The 18,462-nt window shown below is 40.1% G+C and overlaps 1 protein-coding gene across 1 annotated transcript in view; it reads left to right on the top strand.

Moving 5' to 3' along the window:
- The window catches only part of B4GALNT3 (beta-1,4-N-acetyl-galactosaminyltransferase 3), a 91,680-nt gene that overhangs the window by 54,273 nt on the left and 18,945 nt on the right, over positions 1 to 18,462 (top strand). The window contains exons 4-11 of the mRNA XM_087873692.1: positions 2,827 to 2,922; positions 4,770 to 4,860; positions 5,715 to 5,815; positions 7,615 to 7,682; positions 12,285 to 12,363; positions 13,391 to 13,457; positions 14,972 to 15,115; positions 15,663 to 15,772. Coding sequence (XP_087729818.1) covers positions 2,827 to 2,922; positions 4,770 to 4,860; positions 5,715 to 5,815; positions 7,615 to 7,682; positions 12,285 to 12,363; positions 13,391 to 13,457; positions 14,972 to 15,115; positions 15,663 to 15,772 — 756 coding nt within the window. The remainder of the gene's footprint in view (positions 1 to 2,826; positions 2,923 to 4,769; positions 4,861 to 5,714; positions 5,816 to 7,614; positions 7,683 to 12,284; positions 12,364 to 13,390; positions 13,458 to 14,971; positions 15,116 to 15,662; positions 15,773 to 18,462) is intronic.

Here is an 18,462-nt window from a genome sequence, read left to right as displayed (position 1 = left end):
GTTTTTGTTGTGAGGAAAATAGGAGAAGGAAGGTATATTACCTTCCTTCTCCTCTATTGTTGGTGAACCTTTTCGGGACCGAGTACCAAAACGGGAGCACGCAGGGGAGCACTGGAAACCAGAAGAGCAGTTCCCTGGCGTTGCCGCTCATTTACTCCTTTAAAGGTAAAGGTTCCCCTCGCACATATGTGCTAGTCGTTCCCGACTCTAGGGGGCGGTGCTCATCTCCATTTCAAAGCCGAAGAGCCAGCGCTGTCCAAAGGCGTCTCCATGGTCATGTGACCGGAATGACTAAATGCCAAAGGCGCACGGAACTCTATTACCTTCCCACCAAAGGTGGTCCCTATTTTTTGTACTTGCATTTTTACATGCTTTCGAACTGCTAGGTTGGCAGAAGCTGGGACAAGTAATGGGAGCTCACCCCGTTATGTGGCACTAGGGATTCGAACCTCTGAATTGCCGACGTTTCGATTGACAAGCTCAGCGTCTTAGCCACTGAGCCACTGCATCCCTATTTACCCCTTTAATAAAATGTAAATGGCTATTGCACCCATTACCCAGAAAAAATTTGAATAAGCTATGGAAATACTGATAACAGGGAATTGCTACTGGTTTTGGTCTTTGATACGTATTTTCAGTTAATTGACTGTCTCGTTCATCATTTACACTTTATAATACTTGCTTTAGAAAAACATTGGCACATTCCAGTAAAATGTTTAGTATACAATAGTTGAAGCAAAGTGAACCAAGCTGTCAAAACATTCCTAATCAGTGTATCTCCTGTGTTATTGCATCAAGTAGTATATTTAAAGATGCATTAAATCCGATAATAGAATTAGATAATACGAGTTGCAACATTACCTAGAGGTAATATTTTAAGTACATGCACCGAATAAGTAAATCTCCACAGCTTTATATTTTCATAGATAGTTATATTACATTTGCCATTCCAAAATATTAACCATGTTGCTGTTTAAATGTCTTTTTTCTCCAACCTGCTGTGAGCCTATCTAAAGTTAGAAACTGAAGCCAAGAACACAATTAACTTTGCTTCTGCTTGGAAACCACTTTTGGACTTTGTCCTTGAGGTGGAAAAAAAATGAAACTTTGATTTTGGATTTTGCCAATTAGATAGGTTTGCTGTTATAGAAATGCTTTGCTTTTGCTTTTTTTTTGCTTTTTTTAATTTATATGCCACCCTTCTCCGGAGACTCAGAGCGGTTTACAATGCGTTAAGCAATAGCCTTCATACTTTTATATATTTATACAAAGTCAGCTTATTGCCCCCACAATCTGGGTCCTCATTTTACCTACCTTTGAAAGGATGGAAGGCTGAGTCAACCTTGAGCCTGGTGAGATTTGAACTTGCAGTAATTGCAAGCAGCAGATGTTAATAACAGTGCTTTAGTCCACTGTACTACAGGCTCTTCCCCTGTAGACAACTAGAAATGTCTAGTTTATATTATTTACAATATACTTGTATATAAAAGTAAAAAGTTGATGCTATTATCTTATTCTACTGCACCGAAAGGAGTCAGAAGTCAATGCTTTTTGTATTTTTGTATTTTATATTGTATTTGGATAAATTAATAAAAATTTGAATGATAAAAGAAAGAAACTAAAGCCAAGGCGAAAGGATCCATTATTTTACTTATTTAGGTATTATTTGGATCGAGTCAAACGAATTAATTGAGGAACCAAAGGCTTGGTTCTCCACCAAGAAAAGAAAGAGGGAGGGAAAGGGAGAGGGAAGGAGAGCATGAGCAGTTTCTTCAGAAAATGCATAATTTAGATTGAAGAATCAAAGTTAAACAGCATAGCTATCTGAACCTTTATTGATTCACCTGAACATTCCGGATTATTTCCCAGCAAGCCCAGGTGTAAGATATGCCAACAAGTCACACACTTCTGGAAGACAGCATGTTGAGGAAATGTTATATATAATAAGATAAAACATCTATCTACAATTGCAAGTCCCAATATTTCCTCTATGAAGAACATTACTTTGCCATCCATAATGTTTAAGGATCTCCGAATAGAATAGAATAGAATAGAATAGAATAGAATAGAACAGAACAGAACAGAACAGAACAGAACAGAACAGAACAGAACAGAATAGAATTTTTTATTGGCCAAGTGTGATTGGACACACAAGGAACTTGTCTATGGTGCATACACTCTCAGTGTACATAAAGGAAAAGATACGTTCATCAAGAATCATAAGATACAACACTTAATGATAGTCATAGGGTACAAATAAGCAATCAAATCATGTTAGGAAACAGTCAATATAAATCATAAGGATACAAGCAACAAGGTTACAGTCATACAGTCATAAGTGGAAGGAGATGGGGTGATGGGAATGATGAGAATATTAATAGTAGTACAACATAAGACAAAGGTTGGCAAAGTGATACCTTCTGTCACTCCAGCACATAGAGTTCACACAATTGATTTGTGCAGGGTCAAATTTAGATCAAACTGGGTTAAATAAGATTATTGTGTTCCTGTTTGAAATATCTTGATTTGGGAATCCCACAAGGTTTTGGCCATTTTTTTGAAAAAGAAAAAACAAAACCGTTTCAGTGTTTGGAATATGGTCCATCTGCAGTACTCATGTGGACCACCAGTGATCCCTAACTACAGTTTGAGAATCACAACTTGCAATCATCCTAGTTGATTACATTTTCATGGAGGATGCCATGTAACCTTCCTGAGCGTCTCGTTTATCTTGTTATCTTTAGCCATTTTGTTGTAAAATAATGTAACAGATTATAGGGGCGTTTTGATAACAAAAAAACCTCTTGCATTTTCATATATCTGCAGTTCCAAGGTCAAGTAAATCTTCATGTTTTTGAAGACTGGTGTGGTGGATCTATTGAACAATTGAGGAGAAATCTTCACTTTCCTTTATATCCTCATGTGAGTATCCTTGTAGGCCCATTGATTGATGGTGTGCCATCAAGTTGTTTTCAACTCCTAGCAATCACATTGATAGACTTCCTGTACAAGGATCTAATCTTTCAAGTCTTCCAACTGTGCACTAATCATCATTGTAACTGAATCCACCCACTTCGCTGCTGGCCATCCTCTTCTCCGCTTTCCTTCTACCTTTCCCAGTGCTAGAGCTTTCTCCAGAGAGCTGGGTCTTCTCAAAATGCATGTAAAATAAAATAATTTGAACTTCTTTATTTATTTATTTTTATTTATTATTTATTTATTAGTTCGATTTATATGCCGCCCTTCTCCGGAGACTCAGGGCGGCTTACAATGCGTTAAGCAATAGCCTTCATACTTTTGTATATACATGCTTAGTAGGGCTTTCGGCCCCCCCAAGCGGTGTTCTTTTTTATACAAAGTCAGCTTATTGCCCCCACAAACCGGGTCCTCATTTTACCTACCTCGGAAGGATGGAAGGCTGAGTCAACCTTGAGCCTGGTGAGATTTGAACTTGCAGTAATTGCAGGCAGCTGGCAACTAAGTGCTACTTTAATAGCACTTAGTCCACTGCTCCACCAGGCTCCTCTTTAGGCCCACATTCTCCTCTTTTACCAAATGAAGAAAGAATTCTGTCTTCCAATAGTGGCTGGGTTCATTTAATTCAGGATTTTCTAAATCATGGTTTGTTGACTAATGACCAGATTCAGTGGTGGGTTCCAACCAGTGTTACCACCACTCCACACAACCGCACAACTGCACAGCCGCATTAGAATTCTGCCCAATTGAGGCGCAGCAATCCACTCTGCTGCACCTATCAGCTGGGCTAAAAAACGACAAAGGTAGGTATAACACGGGGTCGGGCGGGAGGCCCCAGCTCACAGTCATAGGGAACCGGTTCGCTGACATCACATCATCACCACTACCGGCTTGCCCGAACTGGGCCGAACCGGGAGCAACCCACCACTGACCAGATTCACAGAGTCATAGATCATTCTAAGCCAAAATGGCTGGGTTCACAAGTTCCACTAACCCCCACAAAATTGGTGGAATTGCCTTCAGAAGTTGTGGAAGCTTCATCACTTGAGACATTCAAGAAAAGATTGGACTGCCGTTTGTCAGAAATGATGTAGGGCAGTGATGGTTAACCTTTTTGCCGTCGTGTGCCAAAAGCAGGGGAGTGCGGGGGGTTGCGCACATGTGTGCCCACACCCATAATTCAGTGCCCTCTGCACCCCGCTCCCCTGTGCATGTGCACATGACTCCTCCCCCCCCCCGTGCTTTCCCCGCTTTTGGCACACGATGGTAAAAAGGTTACTGGTGGGCCCGGTAGGCCTGTTTTTCGCCCTCCCCAGGTTCCAGAGGCTTCTTGGAGCCTGGGGAGAGTGAAAATGGCCTTCCCCACCACCCCGGAGGCCCTACGGAGACTGCAAACGGCCAGTTTCCTGACTTCCGGTGGGCCCAGAAGGCCCAAAAGTCAGCTGGCATGTGTGCTGGAGCTGACCTAGGTCAACGCTCACGTGCCCACAGATATGGCTCTGTGTGCCACCTGTGGTACGCGTGCCATAGGTTCACCATCACGGGTGTAGGGTCTCCTGCTTAGGCGGGGGGCTGGACTAGAAGGCCTCCAAGGTCCTTTCCAGCTCTAGTCTGACATTGTTTTGTTCTTTCCAGCTCTAGTCTGACATTGTTTTGTTCAATCCCTTTGTTATTTCTCTGATATCTTATTTCATAATTCCTAACCATTCCTTTTTGTTCTTTCTGCTCCATTCCTTTATCTTACTCCAGCTCAATTCAATAATGCTAACATTTCCTTTTTCTTATACTTCTAGACACGGACTACTTTGAAGAAGCTAGCAGTATCACCAAAATGGAAAAACTATGGATTGCGGATATTTGGTTACCTGCATCCATACAAGGATGGTAAGGGGAGAGTAGAATTGGCTGTATTATGAATAACTTTACAAGTATGGAGTAGCTTGGATCTAAGAGACTTCCAGAGATTTGAGATAACACTATTAATGTGTCCTTTATATTTGTTACTCCCTTGTGTAGGCCCACATGTGGATTCTGAAGTGCTGCTGAGTAAATACATAAGAGTATGGCAGAACGTATCTCATAGATTGGTATAGGCTTAAATCTATTGCACTAAATTCAAGTCCTTTTCTTAGTGTCATTTTTATTGCAGATTCATGTTTGAATCTGGAGTTATCATGGGTTTCTGGACACAGAAACAGTATTCTATGTTCATCACCTCTTGCTCTGTTCTGTATTATTACCCCTTAAATTTTCTACTGTTTACATTTCTTCTATCTTTTCTGTTTAAAATTTACACTCCTCACCAAAATTCAGGTAGTCCTCAACTTACAACCATAACAGAGCCAACATTTCCATTGCTGAGCGAGACATTTGTTGAGTGACTTGCCATCATAATTGATGCTAGCTGGACTTCTTTGGTAGATGGTAAAAATATGAATGGTTAAAAATAAATCAAGCATTAATACACATTGGGAAAATGGTTCTCATTGAATATTAGTTAAGAGTGCAGATATATTCCACAAGGTTTAACTGTTTGTACTGCTAGTGGATTTATTCCAATTTTTGCAAATTCTTACCATGTGAAATATTAAAGAAACATCATTATATCATTCAATAGAGATGATATTTTTTTTTATTGAAGATACATCACTCTGCTTCCACTGGCATGCAACACCATTGCCCATCTTTTTTGAATATTTCTTACTTTTAAATCCAGTTTTGTCTTTAAATTTCTGTAGGTATGTTTCAGTTTGCGATTGGGGCTGATGACAATGCCGAGTTTTGGCTGAGCCAAGGAAAAAACATCTCAGAGGTTCAACTGATGGCCAGCATAGGCAAGGTGATCAACCACGTTCTTTCAATTCTTTATTTCATGTACAACATACACTTGGTGATGCAGTGGTTAGAGTGCAGTACTGCAGGCTACTTCTGCTGACTGCCGGCTGCCTGTAATTTGGCAGTTCAAATGTCACCAGACTCAAGGTGGACTCAGCCTTCCATCCTTCTGAGGTGGGTAAAATGAGGACCCAGATTGTTGGGGGCAAATTAATAAATATTGTGCACTTGAAATCAGTACAACTTTACTATATCAATTTACTATTGAGATTAATTAATGCTTCAACCATTATATCTTTATGTCTGAGACAGTGGTGAAATCCAAATTATTTTACTATTGGTTCTGTGGGCATGGATTGGTGGGCATAGTATGGTGTGGCTTGGTGGGCCTGGTGTGGCTTGGTGGCTGTGGCTTGGTGGCCATGGCAGGGAAAAGATACTGCAAAATCCCCATTTCCTTCCCACTCCAGGGGAAGGATACTACAAAATCCCCATTCCCTCCCCACTCCTAGGGGAAGGGATCTGCAAAATCCCCATTTCCTTCCCCACTCCAGGGGAAGGATACTGCAAAATCCCCATTCCCTTCCCACTCCTGGGGAAAGGATATTGCAAAATCTCCATTCCCACCCCACTCTGGGGCCAGCCAGAAGTGGTATTTGCCGGTTCTCCGAACTACTCAAAATTTCCGCTACCGGTTCTCTGAACTGCTTAAAATTTCTGCTACCGGTTCTCCAGAATCTGTCAAAACCTGCTGGATTTCACCCCTGGTCTGACAGCTGTCATATATTCTTGAATGGTATCCCATAGTGTATTAAGAATTATAGAATTACCTGGGACTATTACATAGACCAGGGATACCAACTATCAGATTTGTAGCAGGATACAAAATGGGAAATGCTATAAAAATGAAATGAGGAAATAATTTAATTCTATTTTCTACAGACACCCAACGTAACATAGAACTCCAGAAGAGTTAAGGATATATATATCACAGCTACTTGTCATAACCACAAACATCCAACCACATAACGTGTTGGATGTATTAATTCAAAAACCATAGGGATTCTGATTTCTAGTTTTCATGATATCAAACTACAAAAATGAACTCTCTTGTGATGTTTGGGTTACACAAATGAAGATGATAATGAAAAATAGGCAGAATGTTATAAATTCACACTTATGGATTATTGTCATACGAAGTCACATTTAGAAAGGATTTGGATATTTTAAAAGCAAGGGTTTTTTATTTTATTTTATAAAATTAAAAAATGGTAATAAAAGGTGTAAGAGCATGCTATTCTACCTTCTAAAATTTTCATGCCTTTTGTCTATGTTAGCCAGCTCTCGAAATGTCTTATTTAATTCATTCATTCATGCATGCATGCCTGTATACATTCGTTCAATATTTATATCTCATAATTTTTGCTCCGTCTCTGCTTCTCCTTTTGGCCCCATTTACTCAGTCACAGCCACAGTGCACCCATCTAAATGTGGGTCAGCCAAGAATGACACTGTAGGAAATTGCAAATCTAGCAGCTGAATAACCTCTTCCACTTCTCCAGTTCCCCTCTTCTTTATATCTCTCATCCAGCTTTGGCAGAGATGCGGTTCCATCTCTAAGGCCAAGAGCAAGTAGCAGTCAAGAGCATTCCTGTTTTTAATTACCGTTGAAGATGTTTATTATGTTATTTAATCTGTGGTTAATCTCTTGTACACAATTACATAGTGAGTGAAAAAAAAATGTGTTCGGGCTTTATGCAACTGAAGCTTAACATAAAAGGGATGTTTTGTATCTTTGTTCAGACTGGAAAAGAGTGGACAGCACCAGGTGAATTTGGGAAATTCAAGAGCCAAAAGTCAAGGCTTGTGAAGTGAGTAAACTGAGATCTTTAATTCTGTTTTGTACATTACTCAACTGGATGCAATCCAGGTAGCCGTATCTTCTTTCCTATCTTAAACTCAGTTTGCAAGTCTTTTGTCATTGTGTGTGCGTGCGTGTGTTAAATATTTCTAAATCACTGTGACTTCAAAATGTTTGCAGGTGGAGTTTTTACTTGCTCAAAATAATTTCAGAGTGCTCCCTAGTGGCTGGCAGTACAATTTTCTGCACATCTATTGATCCAATAGAATAGAAGAGCTTCGGGGTTGGTGCTCTCTGAGTTTGGTGGTTTTCTTGCAGACATCACATTACTAAAACTAGATAGCATCACCAGTGCTAATGTGCTGGCACTGATAATGTTGCCTGGTTTGATTATGAAACTCCTGCAAGAAAAACACCAAGCTCAGAGAGCACCAAGGATCCCACATTATTGATCCCCACTTTTCCCCTGGGCTATTTCCCCATTTGCACCTAATCTTGGCATAAACAAGTTCTGGCAATATCTTGTTTCCACCAATTTTCCTTGGGATGGCTCTCCTTTTGTTCCTAACTCATGAGTGAGACAGATTTATGACATCCTTCGATGTAGCAATGTTAAAGGAGTGTTTCCCTCTTTAAGGCAACAAGATTCAGCGACAGGCACAAGGTTTCTAAAATCTATCATGCTTCCCCCACCCATCGCGTTAGAGGTGTTTAGTGGCTGGTTCGAAATTATGCAGATATGCTTCTTTCTCTCTAATCTGCAGTGAGTCTCATCTGTCGATGTTCTGCTGTTGAGTCTCTTGACAGTTAGATGCAGAATTTTCCAGTACAGCTCATCAGCTCAGCTGGCTGTAGTATGAAAGTTTGAACTCTACTGATTTAATGCAAAGGTTAAACCAGGGGTGAAATGCTCCCGGTTCGGACCGGCTCGGGCGAGTAGGTAGCGATGGCGGCAGGCAGTTCGGAGAACCGGTAGCAAAAATCCCTGCCCCCGCCCCCCATGCCCAGCTGAGCCACACAATCATCAGAGGCTTTTTTTCTTTTAAATGGCTCTGACGATCCAAGCTCTGACGATCCCAGTTAAGTTGCCTGATCCACAGAGGGTTAAAACCCTCTGACGATCAGGCAACTCAGCTGGGATCGTCAGAGCCTTTTGAAAGCATTTTTTTACATGGTTTAAATGTAAAAAATGGTTTTAAAAGTAAAAAAAAAATTGGCCACGCCCACCCAGTCACATTACCCTCCCCCCACCAAGTCATGCCCACAGAACTGGTAGTAACAAATTTTAGATTTCACCACTGGGTTAAACCTTTGTATTGTTGGAAGGATGGGCCCAGCCTTCCATCACTACCACCCCCAAAGACACCATGGAAAGCTCTAGAAATTGGCTTTTGTGTTCTCAAAGGGAAATTAAGAAACATCTGAAGTAAAGTGCTATTTGTGGTTCGACCAACTTTATAACTCCAGTCTGTTGTGTAGTTGTTTATTGTATTCAATTCTGAAAGTTTAGTTTAATGGTTAAGTCATCAGGCTGGGAAATTGGGAGACCATGAATTCTAGTCCCACCTTAGGCACAAAGACACAAAGATGGGTGACCTTGGGCCAGTCACTCACTCTCTCAGCCCTAGGAAGCAGGAAGCAAGGCCAAACCACTTCTAAAAACATTTTCAAAAAATATTGGAATGTGCAGAAATGAATAGATTAGCATTGGTAATTAAAGAAAAGGAAGAATCGGAGTATTTTAAAGTATGGGGGCAATTATACCAATGGTTAGAGAAGAGATACATATAAAAATTTAGATAATTGATGAATTAATATAAACATAAGAAATTTGGGAAGAATGATGTAACAATCTAAATGAAAATATAAATGTACGATAGAAATATAATATGAAAATGATGGAGGAGGGAGTAGAAGACACAAAATATGCACTCAGATGAAACACTGAATGATTTATTTTATTTATTTTATTAAATTTCTATACCGCTCTTCTCCCGAAGGACTCAGGGCGGTGTACAGCCAGAAATAAAACCATGACAGTATAAAAATTAAAAACAATTTAAAACTATTAAATCAATTGGCCGAAAATTCCAATAAAACAACCCGTTAAAATAGTAAAAATATTATTATTATTTAGGCCAGCCCTGCTTGTTGGAATGGTAATGTTTTTAGGGCGTGATGAAAGGTACACAGGTCAGGAATCCTACGAATCTCTGGGGGCAGCTCATTCCAGAGGGTGGAGCCCCCACAGAGAATGCTCTCCCCCTGGGAGTCGTCAGCCGACATTGTCTAGCTGACGGCACCCGGAGGACCCCCTCTCTGTGAGAGTGTACCGGTCGATGGGAGGCTATTGGTGGCAGAAGGCAGTCTCGTAGATACCCAGGGCCCATGCCATGGAGCGCTTTAAAAGTGGCAACCAACACCTTGAATCACACTCGGAAGACCACCGGGAGCCAGTGCAGCTCACACAGGAGCAGTGTTACATGGGAGCATCGAATCACTCCCATAATTACCTGTGCAGCCGCATTCTGGACCAGTTGGAGCCTCCAGGTGCTCTTCAAGGGGAGCCCCATGTAGAGAGTGTTACAATAGTCAATACAATACAATACAATACAATACAATACAATACAATACAATACAATACAATACAATACAATACAATACATTAAGGATGTATTGTTTGTTTGTATGCTTGCTTGTTTAAAAAAAATATTTTTTTAAAAAAAAATAAAAACATTTTCAAGAAAACTTCAGAACTTTGTCCAGACAGTTGCCAAGACTCAATACTGATTTGAAGGCACCCCTTCCTCCCCCCCCCAAAAAAATGACAGAGTGCCTCTACAAGGAATGGCACAAGAAGAAGCCTAGAGATCGGAGAGGCCAGGACTCCCAAGTCATCTCGCAGTACCAATAATGGGAGTCTTTTTCCTTCCAACCGGTGATGAGTGGAAGAGGGAGAAAACAAAGCAAGAGAACTCTTACTGCTCATGCTTTATTAAGACAATTCCATTTAGTAGTGACACAGAGCAAGAAGCAGATAAGGATTGGCCCCGAATGTCACCCTGGTGTAGTTTTCAATTGACTCAAGGATAGTTGGCTAGTGCTTTAATCCAGCAGTATGGAAAGAGCATCTGCCATGCTTTATTTCCACATTTTTCAAATGCCAGGTATACATTCACATGTTATTAATGGGTTGATTGAAATGATCATATGGCACCTTAATCATCTGTACATTGGCTGCCCCATACGCTCGAATTCAACATGCACAAAGAACATATTGTGTTTTTCTCCTTTAACCTGCCATAATATTACTATGCCTGGCTGATTGATTAACTTTACCACCTAGAAGGTCCAAAATATTGTAGAACCTAGTGATGGAACCCCTTAGATAGAAAGTTGAACCGAGAGAAGATGTGAAGAAAACAGCCCCATGTGGGACTTCCCACGTGGGAAGAAAGTACCATATTTTTCAGAGTATAAGATGCTCCGGACTGTAAGACGCACCTACTATTTTGGTGAGGAAAGCAACAAAAAGAAATCTGCCTCTGCCTCCCAGCAATTTTGCCTCGTTGCAGCAAACAGCAAACAGCCTGCTCTACTTTCATTTTCATTTTCAGCATAGCTTGATTAGCACAAGAAAAAAAAAAATCTGCTCCCAGCAATTTATCTCCTTGCAGCAAGCAGCAGAGGCCTGCGCAGCAATAGGCAATGGTAGTCTCTGCAGCCAGAAACAGCTGAGAGTCAGGAGGCCGATCCAAGAGACAATCAACTTGTGCTAATTAGGCTGTGCTGAAGTTGAAATGCTTGCTGCAAGGAGGTAAATTGCTGGGAGGCAGAGGCCATAGGCTGGGGGCCAGTGGTGGGTGGGGCTACATTCGGTGTATAAGACACACCCAAATTTTCACACCCTTTTAGGGGGGAAAAAGGTGTGTCTTGCAATCCGAAAAATACGGTAATCTCATCATTGCCCTGAACAAGTGGTTTTATGCTTTTCTTGGAATCTAGTCCAAAATGTCCTCTTTATTTTCAATAATTTTAATACATTGTCATCATCATCATCATCTTTTAATGACCCCATAACCCCTGGTGGGGTGGAGTCTGGAATTAGCAGAGGGTTTTAATGGCCAGATGCCCTTCCTGTCACCAATGCAGAGTTTTGTTCAGCAGATATATTCTTAGTGTGCCCAGAGAGAGAAATATCTGCCTCTACCCAGGATCGAATTCACAGCTTCCTGATTGTGAGGCAAGAGCTCCACCTCTATGCCACTGCACCACTCTATTACTTTAACAAGAGCCTTGATAGTACAGTGGTCTAAGCACCCTGTTATTAACACAGCTGCCTGCAATTTACTGCTGGTTCGAATCTCTCCAAGGCTCAAGGTTGACTCAGCCTTCCATCCTTTCTAAGGTAGGTGAAATGAGGACCCAGATTGTGGGGGTAATAAGCAGACTTTGTATAAATATACAAAAGTATGAAGGCTATTGCTTAACGCATTGTAAGCCGCCCTGAGTCTCTGGAGAAGGGCGGCATATAAATCAAATTTAAAAAAAAATACACTATACTGATAGCAAAAGACTCATTTTGCTTTTAATCTCTGATCTTCCCTTACAGATTATCAGCTGCAAACAAATATTACTTTGAAATTCTGCACAAGCAGGATGACATAGGAACAGATCATGTGGAAATTGCAGTAAGTTCACTGGCTAGATTTGTATTTGTATTTGGTTATCTGTACAGGGATTTGACTTAGGAGTCAAACCAATTCATGGACCAATTTTTTCATTTCTTCTTGTCAGATAAAGCATCTTCTTTCTAATATTGTGTGTGAAGTTAATACTAGTAGCAATTTCACATATCAACAATGACTCAAGTAGTTAAATTAGTCAAAATGCTCAAACCACCTTAAGTGTCTCTAGGTGGAAAAGGGGAAGGAGGGAGAAGATACCGAAGAGGAAAAAAATAAAGAAAAGATTGCATGTATCTCACATCCTGTTAAGTTTATCACATTCCAGAGACCCAAATAGAATCTGTTGGTTCCATGTTCTTATACCGTTTAATCTCCCCCTATGGAAAATGAAAATATGATCTTTGTCAAAGAGTCGTACTCAGTGGTGGGATTCAAATTTTTTTACTACCGGTTCTGTGGGCGTGGCTTGGTGGGCATGGCAGGAGAAGGATACTGTAAAATCTCCTTTCCCTCCCCACTCCAGGAGAAGGATACTGCAAAATCCCCATTTCCTCCCGATCAGCTGGTACTTGGGAGACAGAGAATAGATGGGGGCAGGGCCAGTCAGAGGTGGTATTAACCGGTTCTCTGAACTACTCAAAATTTCCGCTACCGGTTCTCCAGAACTGGTCAAAACCTGCTGAATACCATCTCTGGTCATACTCAATTTAGTTGTACTAAATTGTACTCTCTACCATTAACTTTGCAAAGCTCTTCTGCTGAGTGAAGCAAGTTCTAAAATTTCAAATCAAATTGTATCTCAATCTAACTGTACAAAATATTTCTGAAATAGTTTCCTTGAGTTTGTCGATCAGAAATCGTAACCTGGAAAATCAAACACAGGCCTGAACAGTATTCTTCCAGAAGTCAGTAAATCATTAGGTTCTCTTTTCCGAAAGGCCACTGTAGCTAAAGTGCATTTAGATTAATCTGTTTTCTGTCCCAGTTAACAAATCTATAAAATCTTCATTCATCTGTCTTCTTCTTTCAGTGGAGATTGGATAATCCTGAAGCCAAGTTTACAATTATTGATTCTGAATTCCTCTCTCTTTATGTTGGTAAGTCTTTCTATGCCACCAAACTAATAACAGTAGCCGTTCTTCTCTGACTTCATTGTCCCTTTTTATCTGAAATGCTTTGTCACAAATGCTAGTGCACAGAAACCAGATGTTTTCTAAACATGTTTACATGTTTGGTAGATTTCACAGAGTGTCAAGAGACAAAATTGATCAGTACAGTTTCTTGACTAAGGCTCCATTTAATGGTCCTTTACTATATGTTCCTACCAAATGAGATGAAATAACCTTTTGATATTTATTGAGGCCTTTGTGGATGATGTTATGCCATATTATAGTTCTCTGAAGTATAACTAGATTCCCTAAAGTTAACAATGGGGCCAGTGGGAAACTATTCAGAAAACTGAGGCTATTACAGAAACAACATCCAGTGGTGGGATTCAAGTAATTTAACAACCGGTTCTCTGCCCTAATGATTTCTTCCAACAACCAGTTTGCCAAACTGCTCAAAAAGTTAACAACCGGTTCTCCCGAAGTGGTGCGAACTGGCTGAATCCCACCACTGCTCACATCTTTTGCTTCTCCTGACATTGAAGTTCCAGTATTTTGGTAAACACAGCATAGAATTTCATAGGGCAGCATTTCCTATCCTGGGGTCATTAGATATGCTGAGAACTTTTGAAATTGCAGCCCTGGTTTGTCTGGAAATTGCCAACCTGAGAAGACCGAATCTAGACTCTTAGATGTCTTCTAGATGTCATATTTTCTCACGTACTGCCTCACGTCCTAAGAAAATAAATCATTTCTCCATTCTCCCATCTATCATAGAATAGAATAACACACTTGGAAGGGACTTTGGAGGTCTTCTAGTCCAATCCCCTGCTTAGGCAGGAAAACCTATACCAGTGATGGCGAACCTTTTGGGCACCGAGTGTCCAAACTGGAACGTTTGTGCATGTGCGTGATTGTGTGTGTGCTGGAATGCCAGAAACCCAAAGACCAGCTGACTGTGCACATGCGCGCACTGACCAGCTGATCTTTGCTTTTCCCACATGAGCATGCCTGCCGGCCAGCTGGTCTTCGTACACGCTGGAGCACCGGAAACCCAAAGATCAGCTGGCCGGCATATGCATGTCTGTTTTTTCACCGTTTTTGGCTGGTTTTTTGGCTGTTTTCAGGCTGTTTTCAGGCCGCATTTCAGGCCGTTTTTGGACATTTTTCGGACCGTTTTCCGGTGCTCTGGCACCCTCAAAGACCAGCTAGCTGGCGTGCATGTGCACGCTGGAAACCAGAAGAGCAGCTGGTGATGGTGTGTGTTCCCACGGAGAGGGCTCTGCGTGCCACCTCTGGCACATGTGCCATAGGTTCGCCATCAAGGACCTATACCATTGCAGACAATTTGTTGTCCAATCTCTTCTCCAGTGTTGGCGCACCCACAACTTCTGGAGACAAGCTGTTCCACTGATTAATTGTTCTAATGGTCAGGAATTCACACTTCATTGGTAGGAATCGTACTTCAATCGTACTTCATTAGTTTTTCTTCCTTTATCTCTTAGACGAAACTCTTTTCAAAGTGGATGAAGTTGACCATATCCCACAGACACCAGCCACTCGAGCAAACCAGATGCTGCCTAGTCAGGAGGCTGTAGAACATCCAGCTGACATGCTGAAGGCTGACCCCCGGGACACAATTTATGAATGTAAACATTCTGATATTCTGCTTGACCTCTCTTTAGAGTTCAGCTGCATTAGTAGGGCAAGAATAGTCGTTTTTCTTTTTTTTCTAAAAAAAATCCAATACAAAAAAGAAACAAGACCAAATAAGCCTGCTAGTGACCAAAGCTCATTCCCCAAATACCCTCTGGAACAATCTGATCTTCACAAGACTCACACAGCTGCTTCAAAAGCTGACAGGGGGCTTTTATATATGTTTGTCTATGCGCAGACAATGCTTCTGCTGCTGGAACCACCAGCAAAACAAACTGGCTGGGCAGGCACATACATGCAGAGACAATTGGGGAAGCTGAAGTGCTTCGTTGGCACTATCGTGCTTTTCAAATCACCTCTTTCGAAGTTTCTGCATAGCCCTAATATTCAGAAACGAAGGAAGCCAAACTGTGGTAAATTGATTCAAGATGGCCTGCTACCTGACTCCAAAGATTGATAGATAATGTTTGACAGCTTGGAAATTTAGCCTTTGCAATTGCCTCTTTTTCATTTATTTATTTATTTATTTTGTCTCCTTAGTGCCTCTCTTAAGGAAATCCCATATTCGCCGAATCTTTCCAGAATGTCAGTACAAACCAAGTTATCTGATCAATGGATTCAAACTACAACGCTACCAGGGCCTTAATTTTGTGAGTCTCGTTTCTCAATTCAAGTCTTTTTTGCAGTTTATGCACATTGCCAACTGAAGGTATAAAGGGATGGTTTATACAGTAGTGGCCAAAATTGTGGAAACCTTTTGGGAAAAGTGTATTTTTCTAAAATTAGCTAATAACGCCATTTTGTTTGGAGTAGTATCATAAAATTTTATATCAATGGAAAAATAATTTAATCAAGAATGTAGTGCAATAATTTTTATGAAGGATTTGCTATTAGAATAGCAGTTATAAAGAAGAAAAGTGAAATGAGATATACAAAAATTATCACCATAGAAAAAAACGAGATATACAAAAATTATCACCATGTCAGTTAATACTGAGTTGGGTAACCTTTAGCATGAATTATGGCCTTACAACATCTTCCCATGGAGTGAACCAAGTCTTTTAGTTCTGCAGCTGTTATAATGTGAAACCAAGATTGAATGATTGCTTCTATTAACTGGGGTTTATTGCTGGGTCGCTTCTGACGAACAAGTTTCTTTAGTTGTCTCCATAGATTTTCAATTGGGTTAAAGTCTGGGCTATTCCCAGGCCATTCCAGCAGTGGAATATGATTACCTTGAGACTCCAAATAAAAGTGGTGTTATTAGCCATCAAAATGGCTCAAAAATACACTTTCCCCAAAAGGTTTCCACAATTTTGGCCACTACTGTATTGAAATAGCATAGTTGTACATAGCATCATCTGGTAGTTGTCTATCAACCAACAAGTTGTATAATCTTGAACCCTTTTTGAGAATTTGGTCCTGATAAGTATTCCACATTAGTTTTGGGTTTGTTATTTTTTCACTAATTATTTATTTGTTTTATTTGCTTCCTCTGCTGCCATAAAAAAATAGTTTTGAGTCTTACCAAGCCTTCTTGCATTAGAAGGAAGACATTGATTTTTATGTCAGTGGGCCTCATTATACAGTTTTGTATGATGGCAGCAGAAATAGACCTCGTAAAATGTTTTTTAAAAGCTTAAATTTCACAAATTACAGTTGTCTAATGTTATTTTTCATTGATTTTACCCTTCAAGATCACAGATGAAAACTCCCAAATATTGTCCAAAATTTTATTACAAAGCTTTTAAAGAGAATATTTTAGATATTTAGTTTAATTTTTGTTGTAAGGCATTTACAGATGCCTCTGATAATATACCATAACCGACCTATCCATTATGATCCCACTGGACAGAAAGTTTGGAAATTAAAGTTACCTTTTTTGGTATGGCCAGTTCACACTTCCAAAGTGTGAAGAAGCACAATTTCTTATTTCTCCTGTATGATAACTTAAATGGCATGACACCTTAAAATTCTGTCCCTAATTGGTAAAATCTGCTGCATTAAATTATTCTCTATTACAGTAATTCACTCTCTTTTTAAAGTACATTTTCCAATTGAAAGAATCTTGGTAGAAATTGTCTTTATGCTGACATTATGGCTCTACTCCATGCTTTCTGGGAATTTCAGTTGAATTCTCAGTGCATCTATAGTGCCCTGAACTGGGAAAGTTTGGACTAGAAAATCCTATAAAATAGAATGTGTTGCTCACAGTGGGAATGACTTCAAATAATTATGTAGAGGGTTGACCCTGAGTATCTCTGTGTTAATCAAATAATATTACAAGTTTTGGGATAACTTCCTCAAACCCAATTGTATTGATTTGCGATTTATGGGAGTTGAAATCCAACATAGTGGAAGGCTGCAGAATGAATAATTTTCCTGGAAAAAAAAAAAAGGTACATTATGTTGTTCTTGGGAGGCCATGAAGGATTTGAATGACAGAGATGCCAATTTACCTTTGTTATGGGTCCATGGTTTTGTTTGTTTCTAAGAGTGAATATTTGGCTGACAGGCTTTAACATATTATGACATAAATGGGTTTATTAAATTGCCTTTCCAAGCTTGAATATCATAGAGCCAGTTTGGAGAGCCAGTGTGGTCTACTTGTTAAGGCACTAGGCTAGAAAGTGGGAGACTGCGAGTTCTAGTCCTGCTTTAGCCGTGACCAACCTTAGTCCAACCTTGGGCCAGTCACTCTCTCTCAGCTCAGTCCATCTCACAGGGTTGTTGTTGTAGGGAAAATAGCACCCAGAAGATATTTTGGTTATATTTGCCATTTTGAGTTATTTGTAAAAAAAAAAAAGGAAATAAATAAATAAATAAATAAATACATACATACATACATACATACATACATACATACATACATACATAAATCTATATTTACATAAGCCAAATACCACTCACTCATCACAAAATCTCCAGAACTGTAAAGCCTACGAACTTGAATTTTGGCACGTATGTTCTTTTTGGCTTCTAGGTGCTCGCTAAGAAAGGATTTTTTGAAATGACCATCAAATCATTAGTATTTCATATACAGTATTATATTCACACGCTCTGATGCTAAGGAGTTAGACATTCTACTTCCCCTCCCCACCTGAAAGGAACTCTGTCCCAACTGCCAGTTGCCTTATATTAACAGGCTCTGATACTACGGAGTTACACATTCTACATTAAGCTTCAGGCTTTAAGTGTTAATTTAACACGCCCGATCACATAGTTTCGTAGTGAAGCACAGGCATCCAGCTAGTAAATAAATAAACAAGCAAGCAAGCAAGCTGGAACTTTTAAGATTGCAAATAAGTAGTAGGGATGATTGCTTCTTCTCTTACTTTAA

Source organism: Pantherophis guttatus, chromosome 7 (genome assembly GCF_059756535.1).
Source record: "Pantherophis guttatus breed Tessera chromosome 7, ASM5975653v1, whole genome shotgun sequence".
NCBI classification, from domain to species: domain Eukaryota; kingdom Metazoa; phylum Chordata; class Lepidosauria; order Squamata; family Colubridae; genus Pantherophis; species Pantherophis guttatus.
The sequence above is the reverse complement of the archived record's forward strand: the minus strand, read 5'-3'. Positions and strand labels throughout refer to the sequence as shown.